The sequence below is a fragment of the Electrona antarctica genome (genome assembly GCF_951216825.1).
Source record: "Electrona antarctica genome assembly, chromosome: 12".
NCBI lineage: Eukaryota > Metazoa > Chordata > Actinopteri > Myctophiformes > Myctophidae > Electrona > Electrona antarctica.
In genome coordinates, this window is record NC_136793.1 from 28963882 (window position 1) to 28984442 (window position 20561).

The 20561-nt window shown below is 43.2% G+C and overlaps 1 protein-coding gene across 1 annotated transcript in view; it reads left to right on the forward strand.

Annotated features, from left to right (window-relative positions):
• Positions 1 to 5418: 5418 nt before the first annotated feature.
• LOC306934369 (BDNF/NT-3 growth factors receptor-like) overlaps positions 5419 to 20561 on the forward strand; it is a gene marked incomplete at both ends in the record, with an annotated part of 54872 nt that continues 39729 nt past the window's right edge. The window contains 2 exons of the mRNA XM_079516938.1: positions 5419 to 5551; positions 16387 to 16572. Of these exons, the coding sequence (XP_079373064.1) occupies positions 5419 to 5551; positions 16387 to 16572 (319 nt within the window). The remainder of the gene's footprint in view (positions 5552 to 16386; positions 16573 to 20561) is intronic.

The window sequence follows — 20561 nt, forward strand, 5'->3', positions numbered from 1 at the left end:
CACAAAAATAAATATAGTGTATGATAGTTTAGTTGGAGGAGACATGAATACAGGCTAGAAAGGAGGGAACAAGACGAACAGACAGAACAACAGACAAGTGGCAAACTGAAACACAAAGAAGAAACAGTTTTTTTTAACCTGTATTGGCTGATGGTATATAGACTTGAGTCTATACCATCATCCTATACAGGTAAAAAAATGGAATTCCCTATTGTCTATACTATAGACTAAGAGTATAGACAATGGAGAATTTGATAGGCCTGCATGTGCATTAACCCAAACAGGAGGAGGTTTGGCTTGTACAAGCCCATTCATGCAGATCTTCTGACAACCATTTAGTTAACTGCAGTGTAAAGGAAATCTTACCCAACCATCCATCCACCCATCGTTCTACTGCATACCCGTTCTCATCAGTCTATACTGTATATCAACCATCCATCCACCCATCCTTCTACTGCATACCCGTTCTCATCAGTCTATACTGTATATCAACCATCCATCCACCCATCCTTCTACTACATACCCGTTCTCATCAGTCTATACCCAACCATCCATCCACCCATCCTTCTACTGCATACCTGTTCTCATCAGTCTAATCTTACCCAACCATCCATCCACCCATCCTTCTACAGCATACCCGTTCTCATCAGTCTATACCCAACCATCCATCCACCCATCCTTCTACTGCATACACGTTCTCATCAGTCTATACTGTATATCCATGCCCTATTAAACATGCTCCTCAGCACTTCTCTCTGTTTGTTCAATTTCTTAATCGCTTTACCAGACTACACTCTGTTAATGCTCAGAAACACCTTACTTTTTAGTTTCCTTCAGTTCTTTCCTATTCTTTCATCATTTCCATCATTTGCACCAACACCACCCTCTTGCTCTTGTTCTTCCTCTCCTTCTTGCCTTCTCTCTCTCTCTCCTCTCTCTTTTCCCTCCATTGCTCTTTCTTTGGATCAATAGATGACTTCCTGTGTTCAGCGGGGTGAAAGCGACGTTTAGAGACCATGGGGCTCAGGTTACAAGTGCTGCGTGTGTGTTTGTGTGTGCACGCAGCCGCGCACGCATGTGTGTATGCATGTGTCTTTTTGCTAGAGCTTTGCAGTCTTACGTGTATGCATTTTTGTGTGTGCGTGTGTGTGTGTGTATGCGTGTGCACGCGCATTCGTGTGTGCGTGCGTGCATACACGCACATTGCAAAGTGCCATCAGAGGTCAGAGTTGCCTTAGGGGTTAGCAGGGGCAGGATGTCCCTCACATCTATCTCCACTCTGGCCCAGAGCATACAACTCTGTCTAAGCATTCTACTCACACTGTCATTAACCTTCTTCTCCCGCTGCTTTGTTAAAAGGCTCATTGCTTAGTTAAAGGCATATAACACATCAGAAAATGAGATGAAGTTCAACTAATGTGAAAAAACTGTACCCATTATAATTTGGCAATGACCACATTCTACACTGTAAAATCCACATTCTACAACACTGTTAATAATTTAACTCTGAGAATGTACACAGCGCGCGTCCAGTTTGGTTCCTAAATATCAGTCATGTTTCTGAGATTGAGAAGCACTTAGATTGTAGAATGCCTGTCATCGCTGCTGAACTGTACTTGAGACAGGTAATGAATCCATGTTGTTGTGAGGCTACAGAGGCATTATGCCTTGGATTAAGAAGAAAAGCTCTGGTGCAAGACAGTCAATAACGTCCTTTTGGAACTTAAAATCCATCATTTGCTAACAACTCCTCCTGGAACCCAGAGTACTTGCTGTGTCTAACCAAGGCACGAGACAGCCAATCTGTTTTAACAGACTGACTGACAGGCCGTGATGTCCTTAAATCCCATAATAGCCTCACTACATCCATCGCCCTTGGCAGCATGCAGCAGTAAATGGCTTCAGACTGTCTTAGGTATACCCAGAGAGCCTCAGACAGATCAATACAGTCACTCACCAAGTTACCTATCGTTTTTAACTCAGCCCCAGCTCCGGCCTTGTCATAAAATTCATCCCCTTTGGCTCTCGCAGTGACATTGGTGTAACGGCAATAAGAGAGTGGAATGCCTAGGGAGCTGTCGGGGCTAATGTATAAAACATACTCAGCATTAGAGTTTGAAACCTGGGTCACACGCTTCATGGGATGTTTCTCCCCATCATGCTCTCTCACGTCAATTGATTTGTTGATTTGTATTGCCCCTAAACACAGTTACAGTCTTAAAGGAATTTACAGGCCCACACTTCACAAAATAAAACAAAACAACGCCTTGTCCTTAGACCCAGTCAGGCAAGGAAAGTCTCCCCAGACAAAACCCTTGAAGAAAAGGAAGAAACTTAGCAAGGACCACAAACGAGGGGACCTCTTCCAGGGCAGGCAAAGGTGCCAAGTGAGCAATATCCAAATGCAATCACTCAAATCTGTCTGTTATACTGCATCTAATACTGTAGCTCATGGTCTTGAAATACAACTGGTGCGTCAACGCTAAATTTGTTGTATTGCTGTGCATCTGTTGATTTGAATAACCAGTGCTCAGCTCTTTATAAATATCCATGCTCAGACATTTGTGGACCAAAGAGCACAAAATACAACATACCACAGAAACTAGGGCAGTGATACTCGTTTTTCATTTCAAGCCCCCCCCCCCCCAATTTCATATAGGCCTACATTAGGCCACAGGCCCCGATTTGACTGAACCGAAATGGTCCATTTGGTTCCTAACGATCAATCATTTAGCTGGGGACCCCTTCAAGGACCCCTGGGGAAGCCCCACATTGAGAACCGGCGGGGGAGAACTGGGGAACACTGCCACAACCCAGCAAGCTGAAGTGACACGACACCGTGAGGTCGATCTAGCGTAAGTGTTCCTGTCACTAACCCAGCCAGTGAAAAGCAACAATGTATTGTATTTGTGTCGACCTGCCCCAGGCAACCTCCACCCATCCCACCACTGAGCCCCCCCTTCTCCATCCACCAGGTTAAACATCAGGTCTATGTCTATTAACTGTGTTGGGTCAGGACCTGACCCCACTTATACCTTCTCTCCTTTCCCCTCCCTCCCTTCTGCCCCTCTATTTCAGCAGCCTTTCATCCCCTCCTCTTTACCAAATGACTCCCAGGGGACCTGCCCCCCCCCCCCCCCCCCCCCCCCCACCACCATGCTACACCATGCACATTATGTGCCGCCCCTTAGCTATAATGAGTGACCCTGGGACCTCACACTGCTAATGATCTTTTGCACCACCCTCTTCCCCCACCCTGTACACAGCAGAATCCTCAGTGTTCATTGTCTCCACCAGGCCGAAGGCATGGGGAGAGAGTATGTTTTGCACTCCGTCCATGTGTCCGTCCTTCCGTCCGTCCTTCCGTCCGTCCGTTATCAGCTAATCTCCGGCACCATTGGCCCCATCCATGCCAAATTGTGCACACACACTCCCTGGATGCCAACAACGAACCTCTGCCCCAAATATTCCTCAACAGTCTGTTATAGCGCCACCATGAGGCGCTATAACAAAACACATTTATGTAGATAACTCGTACACATTTTATCCATACATCACACAATTCGGTATAAACTATCTCCATAGTCATGTGATCAACACGGATCTGCACAATTTCCCATCTTCCATCCTGATTGGCTAAGATTGGCTTCCAAAGCTCACATGATTGGTCCGTTTCGAACAAAATGCCACAAATCACAAACACAGTGTCCAATTTCCATGAAATTATACACACACATTTCCACTAGGCCGAGGACGACATACCACTATTTTCCCCCCAAATCAGCCTCACGGTGGCGCTATAACAGGCCAATTCCTGTTTTTACCTATAACTGCATCGATCTGTATACAACTTATGTATGCACACTCCCTAGAGGCCATGGAGAAAAAAAATTCCCTGCATCCCTCCACATCTGCCGGTTATAGCGCCACCATGAGGCCGATTTCTGCAAAACTGTTGCAAAACATTCTTTATGTTAGTCACACAGATTTCATCCAAATCTCACGCAAATCGGTACACATGATCTCTGTAGTCATCTGGTCAAGACGAGCCTGTTGGATTTCTCAGATTCTACACTGATTGGCTAAGATTGCCTTCCAAAGTTTTCAGGAGTAGCCCGTTTTGTACAAAATGCTGCACATGTCCTGCTCATCCAGAATTCTATCCTCAGAGATGCTATGAGTGATCTGGCTCTGCATTTCCTCAACAAAATGAAGAAAATTGTTGCAAGACATTTTGCCAAACATCACACACACTCCTATCCTCCTGGTGGAGACCTGTGCCCAGAAGGGCACTTTTTCTAGTTTAACTCTGAGAGTGTAGGTGCTTGTGTAAAATGCTTGTGAAAAGGCAAGGCAAGCAACACAGAGTAAAACAATAGAGCGCCACCGCCAAAGTCCTGACGTCACTCGCTCATCCCATGGTTCACGGAAGTAATTTCTCTATGGAGAATAACATGGGGTCATCTTAAAATCGTTTCATATAAGCATTGTGGTCAGGTCCAAAAATAAACAAGCTGTCTCTGCGTTATTGTCAGAGAAGTGTCTCTGTATTGTTTGCGACAGTCAGTCACTCATATCTTATATACAATTGAAAAGGTGTCCCCAAAAGGTGTCCCCAGGACAGGAACAAAAGGCACCAGCTACTACGTCACTGACACGCTGCAACACGCTGCAACACACACTGCAACAACACACTAACACGTCACAGACTTACCCTCCGCGTCGTTGGTTCCCTATCTCCTCATGTCGCGCCGCACGGCCACACTCCACATCACGCGCGTACAAATTGTCATTGCACTGCCACTACAGCCGGCTCCCGTCCACACTCGCAAACAATATCAATATAAATAATAAACACAAACACGCCACAAGCACCGACACCCCCGCCTAATTTGTTGCCACGTCTATGAAAACAAGCCCAGAAAAAATGCCATTCAACACGCTACTTACAACTCGCTTACAATTCGCGGACCTGGCAACACTGCATCCCGTGATTCCACTCTTTTCATTGGCTGCGCCGCCAACATTGTCAAACATTGTTGCCACGTCTATATAAACAAGGCCGCAAAAGCTGACTTCCTACAGCCTACAGCCTATACTTTCACACACTACCACTCGCTTACAATACGTGGACCTGGCAACACTACATCAGCCCTTCCCAATGGCTCAAAACCCCACCACGTGACCCACGTGTGTTTCGTGATACCTTTCACACTTCCGGAAACAATACCGGAAGTTACACGGTACACACACACACACACGCACACACACACACACACGCACACACGCACACACGTGCGTGCGCGCGCACACACACACACACACACACACACACACACAGTGTACAGCCTGCCGGCAACCAAAAGTAGAAGAAGACGAAGAACAACAACACAGGTTCTACACTGATTCTAACTTGGATGGACAGCGCCGCGATTACATACACAGTTACACTCATGCAAACACGACCGCGTCGACCCCTGGCGTGGTACAATCGGGACGAACCGACGCGCATATATATGGATAACAACAACAACGCGCTGCAACACAACACGTAAGTCACGTATGTAACTATGGTTCTATGAATCCTGGATGACTGCTTAACACTGGATGATTGGCGTCCAGTGTTAAGCACTCACTCTGGCAGTCAGTAAGGCTGAAATAGAACAGCTGTGTACAACGCAGTGTCACTGCAGACACGTGTGTGTGTGTGGTGTGTGCGTGCGTGCGTGCGCGCGGGGGGGGAATTTGGATCGCCTCGCGATGCAGCTGAAATGGCACACACACACACACGCCACAAAACGCTAATAATAATAATAATAATACACAATTACAACACTACACTAATCATAACAACAGTACAGCACAGTACAGTACACATGAGTACAGTACAGAAAGAAAGCTCACATCAGAATATTAATCCATGTAATCATAATCATCATAATAAAACATAATAACACAATACTAATAACTATAATATCAACAGTACAGAGAACAGTACAGTACATCACAATATTAATCCATGTAATAATAATAATAACAATAAATAAGCACACAACACTAATAACAGTACAGAGAACAGTACAGTACACATGAGTACAGTACAGTACAGTATACTGTTCCTGCGCCTTGCCATGCTCTCTTTCAATCATAATAATAATAATAAATCACAACACTACACTAATAACAACAACAATATCAACAATACAGCGAACACTACAGTACACATGAGTACAGTACAGTACAGAAAGAAAGCTCACATCAGAATATTAATCCATGTAATAATAATAATAATAATAATAATAAATAATAACACAACACTACTAACTATAACATCAACAGTACAGACAACAGTACAGTACAGTACATCAGAATATTAATCCATGTAATAATAATAATAATAAAAAAACACTAATACAACAGTACAGAGAACAGTACAGTACAGTACACATGACTACAGTACAGTACAAACACTTACAGTACAGTACAGTACAGTATACTGTTCCTGCGCCTTGCCATGCTCGCTTTCATACGCACATACACAAAACCAAACAGGGCCACTCAGCCAGCTTGGCAACTTTGCGCTTTCCAAGCAAATGCATAAATGAAAACATCATGGGTTGCCATTGCCTTCTTCCCATTTGCGACGCATCGCGTTAGGATGAGCGGGCCGAAGGCCCGCGAAATTCTAGTATGATACAGTCTGTTTCTAGCGAAAATGTAACTAATTCAGTAGCAGTAACAATAGCGTTTTCTCTCAGTCAGTTGATTCTTCATATCCATATGAGTGAAACGGCCGGGATGACTATGTTTATTTTTCAAACACAGTTCTTATATGAGGCGATCTAAAATCCCCCTATGGGGATTACAATGCAAATAAAAAGTACATGAACCTGTGGATTTGCGCCCTCTACCGATATTGACGTCAGACTTCGGTGCTCTATATGAAACACAGTAACAACCTTCTGGGACAGTTTCTCAACATTTGGTTTCGGTGGCTACCAGGGTTCCAAAAGGACCCTTTAAATGTCTGTAACTCTGAGAGTGTGCAGAAGGGTCCATTTGGTTCCATTTGTATACTTTCAGATTTCAATAAGGATTTGGCATTGTAGAAAAAATGCCACATTTCTGACAATGTAGATTTTCACCCTCCATCGGCAGGTTTCCGTTAAGTCACATGTTATGTTATAGACAATTAGACATATTGCCCACATATGCAAGACGCCTTGAAACTGGAAATCTAGGTGTGGAGGCTTCATATTGTAGCCGCCTGAACATCAAGTTGTAGAAAATGGGCTAATGCATATCAAACTGGGGGTCCTTGACCTTAAAAAGGTTGAGAATCTGAATCACTGTTCTACAGTCTGGCAGAATTAAGAAGATTAAGAGAACTGAGGGAGTGAACTGATTTACATACAGAGAGGAACTGATGAGGGAGCAATCATCAGCCGTGTGGAATGTGGGGGTGGCCTGATTGGTCGAGGGGGAATGATGTGAGAGGAATAGATTGGCAGGACTAATGAGGGCCTGGAAACAGGTGTGCAGGTGAGCAGAGCAGAGTGTGGAGTGTCCAGAGGGAATGGAGACAGATGGGACAGACAGACAGACAGACAGACAGACAGACAGACAGACAGACAGACAGACAGACAGACAGACAGACAGACAGACAGACAGACAGACAGACAGACAGACAGACAGACAGACAGAAAATGGAAGGCTTCGTATGCACAAAAAGAACAACTGTGCTGTGCTCTGCCTGTGTTTCATGGCCGCCCCAATGCTTTTCCAATGGAAGTCACATGGTTTGACCAAACACTTGTGTTTGATTGCCCCCCCTCCCCCCATCACACACAACTGTTTGGTCAAACCACGTGACTTCCATTGGAAAAGCATTGAGTCGGCCATGAAACACGGACAGCACAGAGCATGTTCGTCTGATATGTCTGTACGAAGCCTAAAGAAACAAAGACAATTAGAGTACAAACATAACCCAATACATTGTACAGTACGCTCTCTGGGTTAGAAATGGATACATTAACACGGTACTCTATTGAGTGTGGAGTGTAATCTGACTTTTCCACAACACTCTTATAATGTACGAAGTACAGTAGGGCACACATTTTGGAGATACAAGGATTCTTCCAGACAGCGACGATATGTACCTGACCCGGTGGCCCCTACTGTATGTACCTGACCCGGTGGCCCCTACCGTATGTATGCATACATGCACCTAATGCAATATGTTGACTTTAACAGCCTTAATTGGACTCATTCATCATTCTACAGTACGTACGTTACAAATTCATTTTATACTGTCATCTATGATGATCTAATATCTGCCATTTACAGTACCAGTGGTTAATAGTGATGTACTTCTGCTGTAAGGATCTACTGTATATCATAAGTCATTTACCGTAATCGTGGGTTAATAGCTACGTATGCAATTCTAGTGTAAAGATCTTAATCAGAAGCCATTCACAGTACAATATTAGTAGTTAATATTGATGCAATTCTGCTGTAAAGATCTACAGTGCATCATAAGCCATTTACAGTAACATTATGATGTATGACATTATGTGGTAAATATCCACATCAGAAGCCATTTGCAGTAATAGTGTTGATAGTTCTGTAATTCTTCCATAAATATCTAAATAAGAAGCAACTGTTTACAGGTGTTAATAGTGATGTGATTCTACTGTAAAAAGCTACAGTGTATCAGAAGCCATTTTGTTGATGTCAGGCAGAACTCTTTTTTTGTACTTTTTTTTCCAAAATGCTGCCATTCTTTGTTGTACAAGGTCTGCTATTTTTGCAAATTTAAAAGCATTTTTAAAGAGAAAGAGGTTAAGTCCATCTGTGGTTTTTATGAATATTAAACCAATGAAAAGAATCAACAAGACAAGCGCTTGTGACAAAATTATAACGACATTGGAAGCAGTGGAATGCATTTCCCTTTTCCCTGAAAAGTAGGTACCTAAGGGTTTTGGACATACATGGTTTCTGCCGCCACAGCAACTATTTACAATAATAGTGGTAATTCCAGTGTAAAGATCTAAATCAGAAGGCTATTTATGGAGGTTGAGGGGGCAAGAAAGGGTTGACACAAATCATGTGATGAAACTCCAATTTTAGAGGTGAAGTAAAAGGCAACAGTGATTTTTATGTCTGCGCCGAGCGCCACGTCCCTTTGTTTAATGTGAGCAAATGTGGTGTCTGTGAGATGAGGCATTAGGCTCACCCATGGGGAGATTGGGGAGAGGCTGTCCGCGGTGAGGACTACTTAATGAACGAGCTGCTGTGTGCTGCATGGTCCCTGATGGAAGCTCGGCCGCGCACGGACGTTCACGTGAACATCCCAGCTAAAAGCACACAGTAAAAATCCTCCGTGTTCATTTTACAGCATACACTAATGTGACCAAATGGACGCCATTTTATACCGTTCCGATTTAGCTCCTTGTTACCTCCATTACCAGTTGAGTGAAGTCAAACAAACGTTGAGCATTAATAGGAAAGCATTTGATATCCCCACATAAAGGTTCTTCTGTTTTTCATATATAAATGGGGCAACTATTTTAAACTACTCTGTGTTTTGAAGCATTCAAAAGTCCACAGTAGAGTAAGTGCTGCCTGTCGTGCCACCCCTGTAACCCCTAACACAACTGCCGCACGCACGCACGCACGCACGCACGCACGCACGCACGCACGCACGCACGCACGCACGCACGCACGCACGCACGCACGCACACACACACACACACATGTACACACACACACACATGTAAAGCTCAACAGAATCTCTTTGTCCACTTCTATTCCTCTGAAGACCTGTCAGTACCACTAGAGCCTGATATAAGAGCAGATGGATAGGAAGTGATGTATATGAACCTGAACCAGTGTTATTATAACCAACACACTTTTCCGCACTTGGGTGAGACTCAGACACGGATAAAATTCCTGCCTTCCACCAAGGAGACTGGGCCTATCTTACCCCTTATTCCTAAACTTTTTAGGCAGCTTTTACTATTTTGAAAATCATTTTAAAATAGTTCAAATAGTCGATCTACATCGACACGCTGAGAGCGTGAAGATCGTTTTTTTTTTTAAATAGTAAAAAAAAAAATCAGACCCGTCTGAACTGAGTGGTGCCATTTCCGTACTCGGACGGACAGACACAGAGACAAACACAGCCAGGGACACACTAAAAAAAACAACAACTAATAGGGCCCTATGGGTTTGAACCCTTTGTGGTGCATCCGGCTTGTCTCCTATAGTTGGTGAGGGCACCTGTTCAGCAGGCTGCCAAGAGGAATACCTCACTGTCAGGTGAAACGATACATGTTACGTGTATCAGAGTCGCGTAATTGTCGTGTTCAACTGGGAATTGTCATAATGAATTTGGAAATATTGGGAAAAAATAATTGGGGGAAAAAGGCTTTTGTCTGCTCTCCCCCAGGACCACTGGGAGACTAGGATACACAGGGAATTGGCATTGTTGGAATAAAAATGTAAAGAATATTGGGGGGAAAAAATGAAATAAAAGAAAGAGAAAAGAAAGAATTCTCGCCACCACAGAATCAACAGCAAGAGAGCGAGCCGCTCTACTTATACTCATACCTGTCGACATTACAGTGTCAAAAAAATGACTGAAGCCATTAAAGAGCCATCTCAAGAGCCATGCAATTAGAATGTATCACTATCACATGGAGTGTAATGTGTATACTGTATGTGGGAATGGAATATATTCAGTAATCATAATACATAAAGCGACAGTAACAGTGTAACAGCCTGTGTACACACATTCCACCTCTCTCATTGACTAGAGCGAAAGAGAGAGAGAGAGAGAGAGAGAGAGAGAGAGAGAGAGAGAGAGAGAGAGAGAGAGAGGGAGACCTTCCAAGTTCCAACAAAAAACAATCACAGTCACGCTTGGTGATTTGAATGTGAAAGCCAACAAACATTATACATTAACGGCCCTGGCTGCATATCAGTTGGGTGTAACATAAATGTATATGTGCATGCTCACTTTTGCCATAGAGTCTGTGTTGGGTTGAGAAATTCCGGATGCATTACAATTCAGGAGCCAAGAAGGAGACAGGGTAAACATTCAGGAGTCTCCTGCTAAAATAAGGAGGCTATGCTCTAATCTACTTTACTATGCTCTGCTGTACTCTGCTCTGCTCTGCTCGTGGGAAATCAATCTCAACTCATAATACAGTGTTTCCACTCACAACGTTTCCTACTCTCAAGTGTCCTGGAGAGGTCTTAAGATAAATGTGATGTGATGTGCGCCGGCGTGCGCATATGTGTGTGTGTGTGTGTGTGTGCGCGTGTGTGTGTGTGTGTGTGTGTGTGTGTGTGTGTGTGTGTGTGTGTGTGTGGTAGTGCATAATTGTGTATTTCCATTTAGCACAGCTGCTATGAGATCTTGAGACTGTTTCTGTACTCTACATGTGTACTGTATATGTGTGTGTTTTTTATTTCTTTGGAGACAGTCTGTGCTCCAACTTGTCTGTGAGTGTCTGTTATTGATTTGAAGGGCTAATGAAATACCATATACACACCCACGCGCACACACACACACACACACACACACACACACACACACACACACACACACACACACACACACACACACACACACACACACACACACACACACACACACACACACACACACACACACAATATTCAAACAAAGACCCAATTATAGTTCCCTATAATTGCACAAGGACCCTTCACTTGTACGACCATGCATGAATAAAACTACAAAGCATCTGCAGTGAAATCCTCCATGTAAATGTAAGACTGAGGGTGTACAAATATAACAATTTGTACACTTTAAATGAAATCAACTGTGTGGTAACCTGCGTGTGACTATGTGTTAATGTGTTGGTGCCCTGCCTTGTCTTGTCATCAGGATCATTTTTAAAGCTCCATAACCGTTTTCAGAGAACTGACAAGACTTCCTCCCATCTGTCAAACCTTTTGAGGACATTTTAATATCAGGATACCAAAGATACAGAACATACTTACACCCACCCACACCCACACATACCAATGCATGCACGCACACACGCACTGTACGCAAGCCTGCACGCTGGTACATACACATGCATTTTAGGCTTTGGGAAAGGACCGGTAAAAAAACCTTCATCTAATGTGTGTGTGTGTGTGTGTGTGTGTGTGTGTGTGTGTGTGTGTGTGTGTGTGTGTGTGTGTGTGTACTATGCGTTGATATATCTGCCTCTCATCACGGACTGTGTGTCTCAGAGAGCCAGATGCCATGTTAGTTTTGGCACCCAGCCTGAACCGGAGAAAATTAGCAACAGATTCATCCAGGTGTGACTGACAACACCATGAAAAAAGGATTCCTAACTGTTATTCACTCATTCAATTATGAACAAATAACAGTTCCCACCCGTTGCCATAACAGACAGTTAAGGCAATACCGGCAACCGTTTGGACTTGTGTGACACAAGGTGTACTGCACAGCAGCCATCCTCAACCTGTGGTCCGGGGCCCACTGGTGGGTCATGAGGATATTGCAAGTGGGCCCCCCAAAAATTGCAGGTCATAGTATTGTTTCTTTAAAGCAATGAAATAAAAAGTTTTCTTTTTGATAATACCAATAAATAAGAACTCTACTATGTAGGTACTATGTTACTGTAGTCGTACATAAATTACAGAAACTTGACTTCAATATCACTATGGAACGTACTGAATATTGACAACTATAGGCTACGTGTAGATGTCAAATTAATCAAAATTAATAAGCATCTGCATTTCATATTCATCACCTAAAATGTACAGTATCACATACTTTTCAACCTTTTCTGGATGCATACGTACACTTGAAAATCTCAAAAGCGTTCGTGGTCAACCCGTCGATTACTTATCAACAGAACATACCGGTAGTAGCCTATGATTATTGGTATCACTATGAAAAATAATAATACCGTGACCTTTTTTATTTGGGGGTCCACCTGCAATACCCTCAGAGCCCACAGGTTGAGAATCACTGTTGTGGACAAGCTGGCAGATGGACAGCAACTGTATAGGTGCTGCCACACGGTCAAAAGAGCTGCGCACGTTCTCGGCTGCGCGCTGCTTAAAGCTTGAGTTTTTAGACAGCTGGTGGATGGAAATTAAGCTCCACCTCCGCCGAATACTTGCGCGACGGCCAGATTCCCGGAAACGCTCTCCTCCGCCCAAAAAGTCCGCGGAGGTGGAGCTTCTTTTCCATCCACCAGCTGTCTAAAAACTCAGAATTTAAGCTGCGCGCAGCTTAAGAAGTGCGCAGCTTAAGAAAGTTTTGCGCTATGGTGTGGAGACGGTGTATGTGTTTCTCCTCCCCAGCTGTCAGCTCTCTCCTGGTGGGCACCACTGCTTGGAGCTCCATCTGGAGCAGTTGGCTGACGCTAGTGAATCAGCCACATATTAATATGTCTGCCTTTGAGAAATACAACTCCACAATAAATATTGAGCATCTTCTCAAAAAAGTTAACCTATTCTAAACTTTTTAAAAGTGCTCTGCTCGGTCAGAGTAAGCGCTTTGATATAAGAGCTTGCTATGTGGTTGCTTTTTTGGGGGGTAATTTCTCATAGGGTTTAATGGATGGTTAGTGTGAACACAGCTTGAGAGTGCACAAATATAACCAAATGGACCTTTGTGTGGGTCCATTTACACTCTTGGAATTACAAATGGAGAAAATTAAAAACATTTTCCACTATGTAGTAAGCTATGTGAGCTTTGTAACTAAAGCTAAAGGTATTAATTTCACTCAGCTAGATTAGAACATAAGTCAGTCACTTTACTGTAATGCAGCCTTTAAGACCAGGAAAGACACCATATACAGTACGCACAACCTTATAACCAAAACCAGACAATTTATTGCTCAGCTCATCTGTCAGATTTTTTTAATGCATTCCTTGACCTCAGGACACAACGAACGAGCCTTTCATGGTTCATTGAGTCACTGATTAATTCAGACAAATGCATGAACATAACACAGTACAGTACTCATATAGGACAGGTGCACAAGTGAAATCGGAAGTGATAGGAAAAAAAAGAAAATGACCAATTTCCAACAAAATTGGAACTGGAACATAAGCTGGTAAATTATCTTTGTGGTGTTTCTCCGGACTGGATGGAATTTAACCCATCAAGTGGCAGATGCCAAAAAGAGTTTTTTGTTTTTTTAATTATATATTTTTAGGGGTATGTCATGTGGTCTACCTGCAGTGCACAGCCTTTGTGAACTACTGGTAGATCGCAATCTACATCTTGGGCACCCCTGCTATAAAAGCTCACAATGCATCATCAATGCTTTCGCCTTGATGTACAACAAAGTACTGTACAAGTGTACATCGTGTGGTTAATTATTTGAGTCAGCTTCCAGCTTGGCAGAAGCACACTTTCATCTCTGTCCGCGCATTACTTCATCATTAAAACCATGCTTTTTTATAGCCTGACCAACAAAAATAAAATAACAACAACTGGAGCTAAGTGTGTGTGACATTTGTGTGTGTGTGTGTGTGTGTGTGTGTGTGTGTGTGTGTGTGTGTGTGTGTGTGTGTGTGTGTGTGTGCGTGCGTGCGTGCGTGCGTGCGTGCGTGCGTGCGTGTAGTAAGCAAGTAAGTGTGTTGCATGTGCGGGTCTGCAGGAATAGATGGTGGTGTTAGTCTCTCTTTTTTTTTGTATTATGTGCAGTTAATAGCTTCTCTCTATCCTTCCCAAGTTATAGTGATGTTTGTTTTGTTCAAACTAAAAGTATATTGTAAAAAGGCTCTATATTCATTGCTATAGTGTTTTTTCATTATCGGCCTCCCCGTCTCTCCAGCTCTTTGGTGAACAGAAAATACATTTTCAGGTGGGATGTAATTTTTTTGTTTTATCACTTCCAATTTCACTTGTTTATCCTGTATCCTGCATGGGTTCTCTGTACGGATTGGATTAAATTAGCATGCAGGTATGTTCTAGCTGTTGAGAGCTGGAGATTTGGGATTTGGGAGACACCTGTTACTGACCAAACACTAGCAATAATTACTATGGCAATTTAGAGCTATTTAACAATTATTTTAACAAATAAATATCACTTACACCACGTTTAGAAATATAATTGAGCAACCGAAGGCTCTTGTATGATGAAGTAAGCAGGGCTTAAAGTTCTCAATCCTGGGGACTGATTTCAGTCCTGAGGATTTCATAGGGGTCATTTAATGAGATCAGTGCAGATTTGCAAAAAATCTTTTTCAGTCTTGGGATTTTTTTAGCTTTAAGCCTTGAGTAAGGCATTCAGTCACAAAAAAACATAAAAAGTTCAAATGAAACATTGGAGATACAAGGTTTCTGCCTGACAGCAACTATATTCCAATCCCCAAAACCAACCAACTCACCCAGAAACAGTCAGAATCGGCTTTAATGTCACATCACAGTTTAACAGGTAAAAAGTGTGTCAAATTCATTTTTATGTGTAGTTCCCATCATGCAATCTTTTAAAGAAAAACAAAGAAAAGGAAGAAGAGAGAGGGGGGAGATCAAGGCAGTTAAAGAAAGAAAGTTTGAGCGCTTTTACCACAAGAAGTACAGGTAAAGGGTTTTCTTCTGTGTGTCTTAGATATTTCCAAGCTTTTGCCACAGGCGGTACAACCAAAAGGTCTCTTATTTACAGCTTTGCTACAACTGTAAAAAGAGTAAAAAGGGTTCCCTTTCTTAGCTTTTTCCAGACAACTATAAAAAGGGTAAAAAGGGTTCCTTACTTAGCTTTTTACAGAAAAACACACAAAAAATCAGACCCGTCTGAACTGAGTGGTGCTGTTGGGGTGTCTGACTATTGGTTGTCTGTTTATTGGTTGTCTGACAATTGGTTGTCGGACTATTGGCTGTCTGACTATTGGTTGTCTGACTATAGGTTGTCTGACTATTGATTGTCTGACTATAGGTTGTCTGACTATTGATTGTCTGACTATAGGTTGTCTGACTATTGATTGTCTGACTATAGGTTGTCGGACTATTGGTTGTCGGACTATTGGTTGTCTGACTATTGGTTGTCTGACTATAGGTTGTCTGACTATTGATTGTCTGACTAGTGGCTGTCGGACTATTGGCTGTCTGACTATTGGTTGTCTGACTATTGGTTGTCTGACTATTGGTTATCGGCTCTCTTTCCACTTTCAGCTTCCCAAAAAACTCAGCTTCCCATCATGCACCTGTGCACAGTGTGAAGCTCAACAGGGACACTTTGTCCCCTGTTGGTACCCTAAACGGACATAGGGACATACATAGACACACTTTGCTGGTCATTGGAGTGGCTGCACCACTCAAAAACACTCAAGGAACTAACTGAGTGTTTTGTTTAACCTCTTCTGCCCCCTTATCTCGTCTCGCAGGGTCCTCTGTGATCAGCAACGACGACGACTCTGCGTCTCCTCTTCACCACGTGTCCAATGGCAGCAACACGCCGTCCTCCTCAGAGATGGGCCCGGACGCCGTCATCATTGGCATGACCAAGATCCCTGTCATAGAGAACCCCCAGTACTTCAGGAGCACCAACAGCCTGCTCAAGTCTGACACCTGTAAGTAGCACCGTCGTCCAGAAGTACCAGTGGTCGGAAAAGTATACTCACATGTTTTAAAATGAGTAGAGATGTGGAGTAAAAGTACAATAACAATACAATAAAAGTACAATATTTGGAATCCGAGATATAGTGGAGTAAAAGTATTGGAAATTGGAAATACTAAAGTAAAGTACAAATACCTCAAAATTGTACTTAAGTACAGAACTTAGTTACTTTCCAACACTCCCATCGTCGATAAGTATGCGCTAGTTCAGCCAGGACAGTGCAGGAACGCTCTCGTAAATGTGAACATTTGGTTATCAGCTTAAACCAGTGGTTCATGTCAAGGACCCCTCACGTCTAATCTAGCAAGCGCGTAGAAGAGAAAAGTAGCCTTGCCGAGCCATGAGGCCCATAGGGCAGGAGCCTATCTCCTGTTTCTGTAGCGTGAGTGAGGCAGCTTGATGTACAAGTACACCCCCTGGACATGACGCTAGTATGTCACAGGGACTTACCCCCAATCCAACCCTTGATGCTAAGTGTCCAGCAGGGAGGCACTGGGTCCCATTTTTAGAGTCTTTGGTATGACCCGGCCGGGGATTGAACCCCAACCTCCCAGTCTCAGGGCGGACACTCTAACCACAAGGCCACTGAGCAAGCGCGTAGCAGGCGGCAAACAGCTCCTTCGATGAGTTTCAGGCAGCTTATACCCAGTACCCTCATACCCTTATCCATGCAGACGGAATCAAATCTATTCTTACCTACCAAACACAAGGTGCTCTAATCCTATGAGCATCCTGCATCCAGCATGCTGTCCTAATATGTCCAGTGTTCTTCACCAGTGTTGATTTTGACAGCAAGATTTGATTTTAGTTTGTCATAATCCCTTGAATAGTTTGCACTTAGTTTTAGACACAGTTTAGTCACCTGGAATGTTGTAGTGTTAGTCTAGTTTTAGTCGATTAAATATCATGAGATTTTAGTCGACTAAAATGCTCAGTGTGACCCTGCCACATGTAAAGTGTCCAGTAGCTGGTCAGTGTGACCCTGCCACAGATAAAGTGTCCAGTAGCTGGTCAGTGTGACCCTGCCACATATAAAGTGTCCAGTAGCTGGTCAGTGTGACCCTGCCACAGATAAAGTGTCCAGTAGCTGGTCAGTGTGACCCTGCCACAGATAAAGTGTCCAGTAGCTGGTCAGTGTGACCCTGCCACAGATAAAGTGTCCAGTAGCTGGTCAGTGTGACCCTGCCACATATAAAGTGTCCAGTAGCTGGTCAGTGTGACCCTGCCACAGATAAAGTGTCCAGTAGCTGGTCAGTGTGACCCTGCCACAGATAAAGTGTCCAGTAGCTGGTCAGTGTGACCCTGCCACATGTAAAGTGTCCTCATGTTGCATCCTCCTTATAGCAGTTGACTCAGACAGCGTTGAAGCAACACTACTAACTAGTCTTTTAGTCTGTATGACAACAACTGTCTGAGTATTTACTCAAATATGTACAATATGAATCTTGTCTATCACCATGCGGTGATAGACAAGATAGACACCACCTGTCTGTCTCTCCGTGTTTCTTGTTGCTCTTCCCTGGCTGTGACAATCAAATAGAGGCTCCAAAAAGCCCTCAAACTAAAAGGGGAGTTTCTGTACACATTTCAATAGAGTGAATGGCACATCGAGTGGCAAATCGAGTGGCAAAGCAACAGGCAAAGTGAGTTTAACATTGTTTAACGTTGTTTAATGCAATCAGATAGGACTTTTCTGTGTGGATGCATGGGCTATCAAGGCCAGAAAGTAGTTTTTGCCACTCAGTAGGCATTCCTGCATAACTTCCGGGTTTGATGATGATGTCACGCGCATACCCTCTATTCTACAATATCAAGCTTCAAAGTTTTTTGAAGTTTGTAAATTTCGACACTGTCAACTCATTCAGAAAAAATGCACATAAAGTGCACAAAGACCACCGTCTGCACTTGCAATATGAACACTTTATTTAGGCAACATTTCAGGTCAGATGCCTAAAGAAGGTCTTTGACCCAAATGTTGCCCAAATAAAGTGTTCATATTGCAAGTTTCGACGGTTTGCAGATCTTTGTGCACTTTATGTGCATTTTTTCTGAATACATTGAGCGCTGCCTACGCACCCGTCTCAGAGCCTCAGAGGTGTGCATAATACTTTGTTGCCCACACTGTCAACTCAAAACATTGTTTGGAGAAAATAATGTATGCTTTGAATTTACTCAACAAATGAGAATAATGGTGGATTTGATTTAGCAACACATGAATTATAGAATGAATCATAGGCACACATTATGAAAACATGTGAAAACATAATACTTCACATGAACTCTGGTTTGGGGGTCAACTGTAACTTAATGTTTTTGTCAACAACTCTATCATGTTCCTTCATCAGTCCGGAACTTTAAAACTTGGAACAGCTGCTCTCCCTGCTGTTTTTGAACAATAATTGTAATTAAATGTAACAAAGGGTCTTTTGTGCTCACTAATCTCTGGCCAGGCCCCTGTCCCAGAATTCACTGCATTTCAATACCTGGAGCTCAAGGTGAAAAATAACTCCCCTTTGTTTGTGCTGGAGGCTGGCAACTAATCTCCACTGTAACGTCCCACTGGCTGCATGGACATCTTTCTTCACCGACCAAAGAAGAAAAGTGTTTCTTTAAAAAAATAAAAAGTCTAGGATTGTTTGAACTCAATGTTGTAGTTCATTGTCTCCACCAGGCCGAAGGCATGGGGAGAGAGTATGTTTTGCACTCCGTCCGTGTGTCCGTCCGTCCGTCCTTCCGTCTGTCCGTTATCAGCTAATCTCCGTTGGCCCAATCCACGCCAAACTGTGCACACACACTGCCTGGATGCCAACGACGAACCTCTGCCCCAAATATTCCTCAACGGCCTGTTATAGCGCCACCATGAGGCCGATATAGGCAAAACACATTTCTGTCAAACACAGTGTCCAATTTCCATGAAATTATACACACACATTTCCTCTAGGCCGAGGACGACATGCCACTATTTTCCCCCCCAAATCAGCCTCACGGTGGCGCTATAACATGCCAATTCCTGTTTTTACCTATAACTGCATCGATCTGTATACAACTTATGTATGCGCACACCCTAGAGGCCATGGAAAAACATTTTCCCTGCATCCCTCCACATCTGCCGGTTATAGCGCCACCATGAGGCCGATTTCTGCAAAACACATTGTTTATGTTAGTCGCACAGATTTCATCCAAATCTCACGGAAATCAGTACACATGATCTCTGTAGTCGTGATCAAGACGAGCCTGTTGGATTTCTCAGATTCTACACTGATTAGCTAAGATTGCCTTCCAAAGTTTTCAGGAGTAGCCCGTTTTGTACAAAATGCTGCACATGTCCTGCTCATCCAGAATTCTATCCTCAGAGATGCTATTAGTGATCTGGCTCTGCATTTCCTCAACAAAATGAAGAAAATTGTTGCAAGAAACAAACAAACAAACAAACAAAAAAACATGTTTATATTACTCCTAAACATTTTGCCAAACATCACACACACTCATATCCTCCTGGTGGAGACCTGTGCCCAGAAGGGCACTTTTTCTAGTTTCTTCTTATTTGGAAATTTTGGACTTGGCATGATAGAAGAAGTGAGGAATTTCCATGCAATGTTACAGCACGATTGCATTGACATGGCATAATGTACATGCGATCAGCTCACATGATTAAACAAGTGACAGTTCAGTTGTGACTTGTTACGGTATTGTTTTGGTAAATGAATGCCCTTCTTCTTCATACTACAGTGTTAAACACAAAGGCAGCAAAAACACACAACGTTGTGATATGGAGATACTGTGCGGCTTCTGCACGACAGCAACGATATAGCGCGCGCATGTACAGTAGCTGTGTATCTAATGCACGTTTGCCAGGCTGTTATATCAACACAATAATTTTCTCTTAATTGGCCTCCCCCGCAGTCTAATGAACATTGGATTTATTCAATCGATTCAGACCAG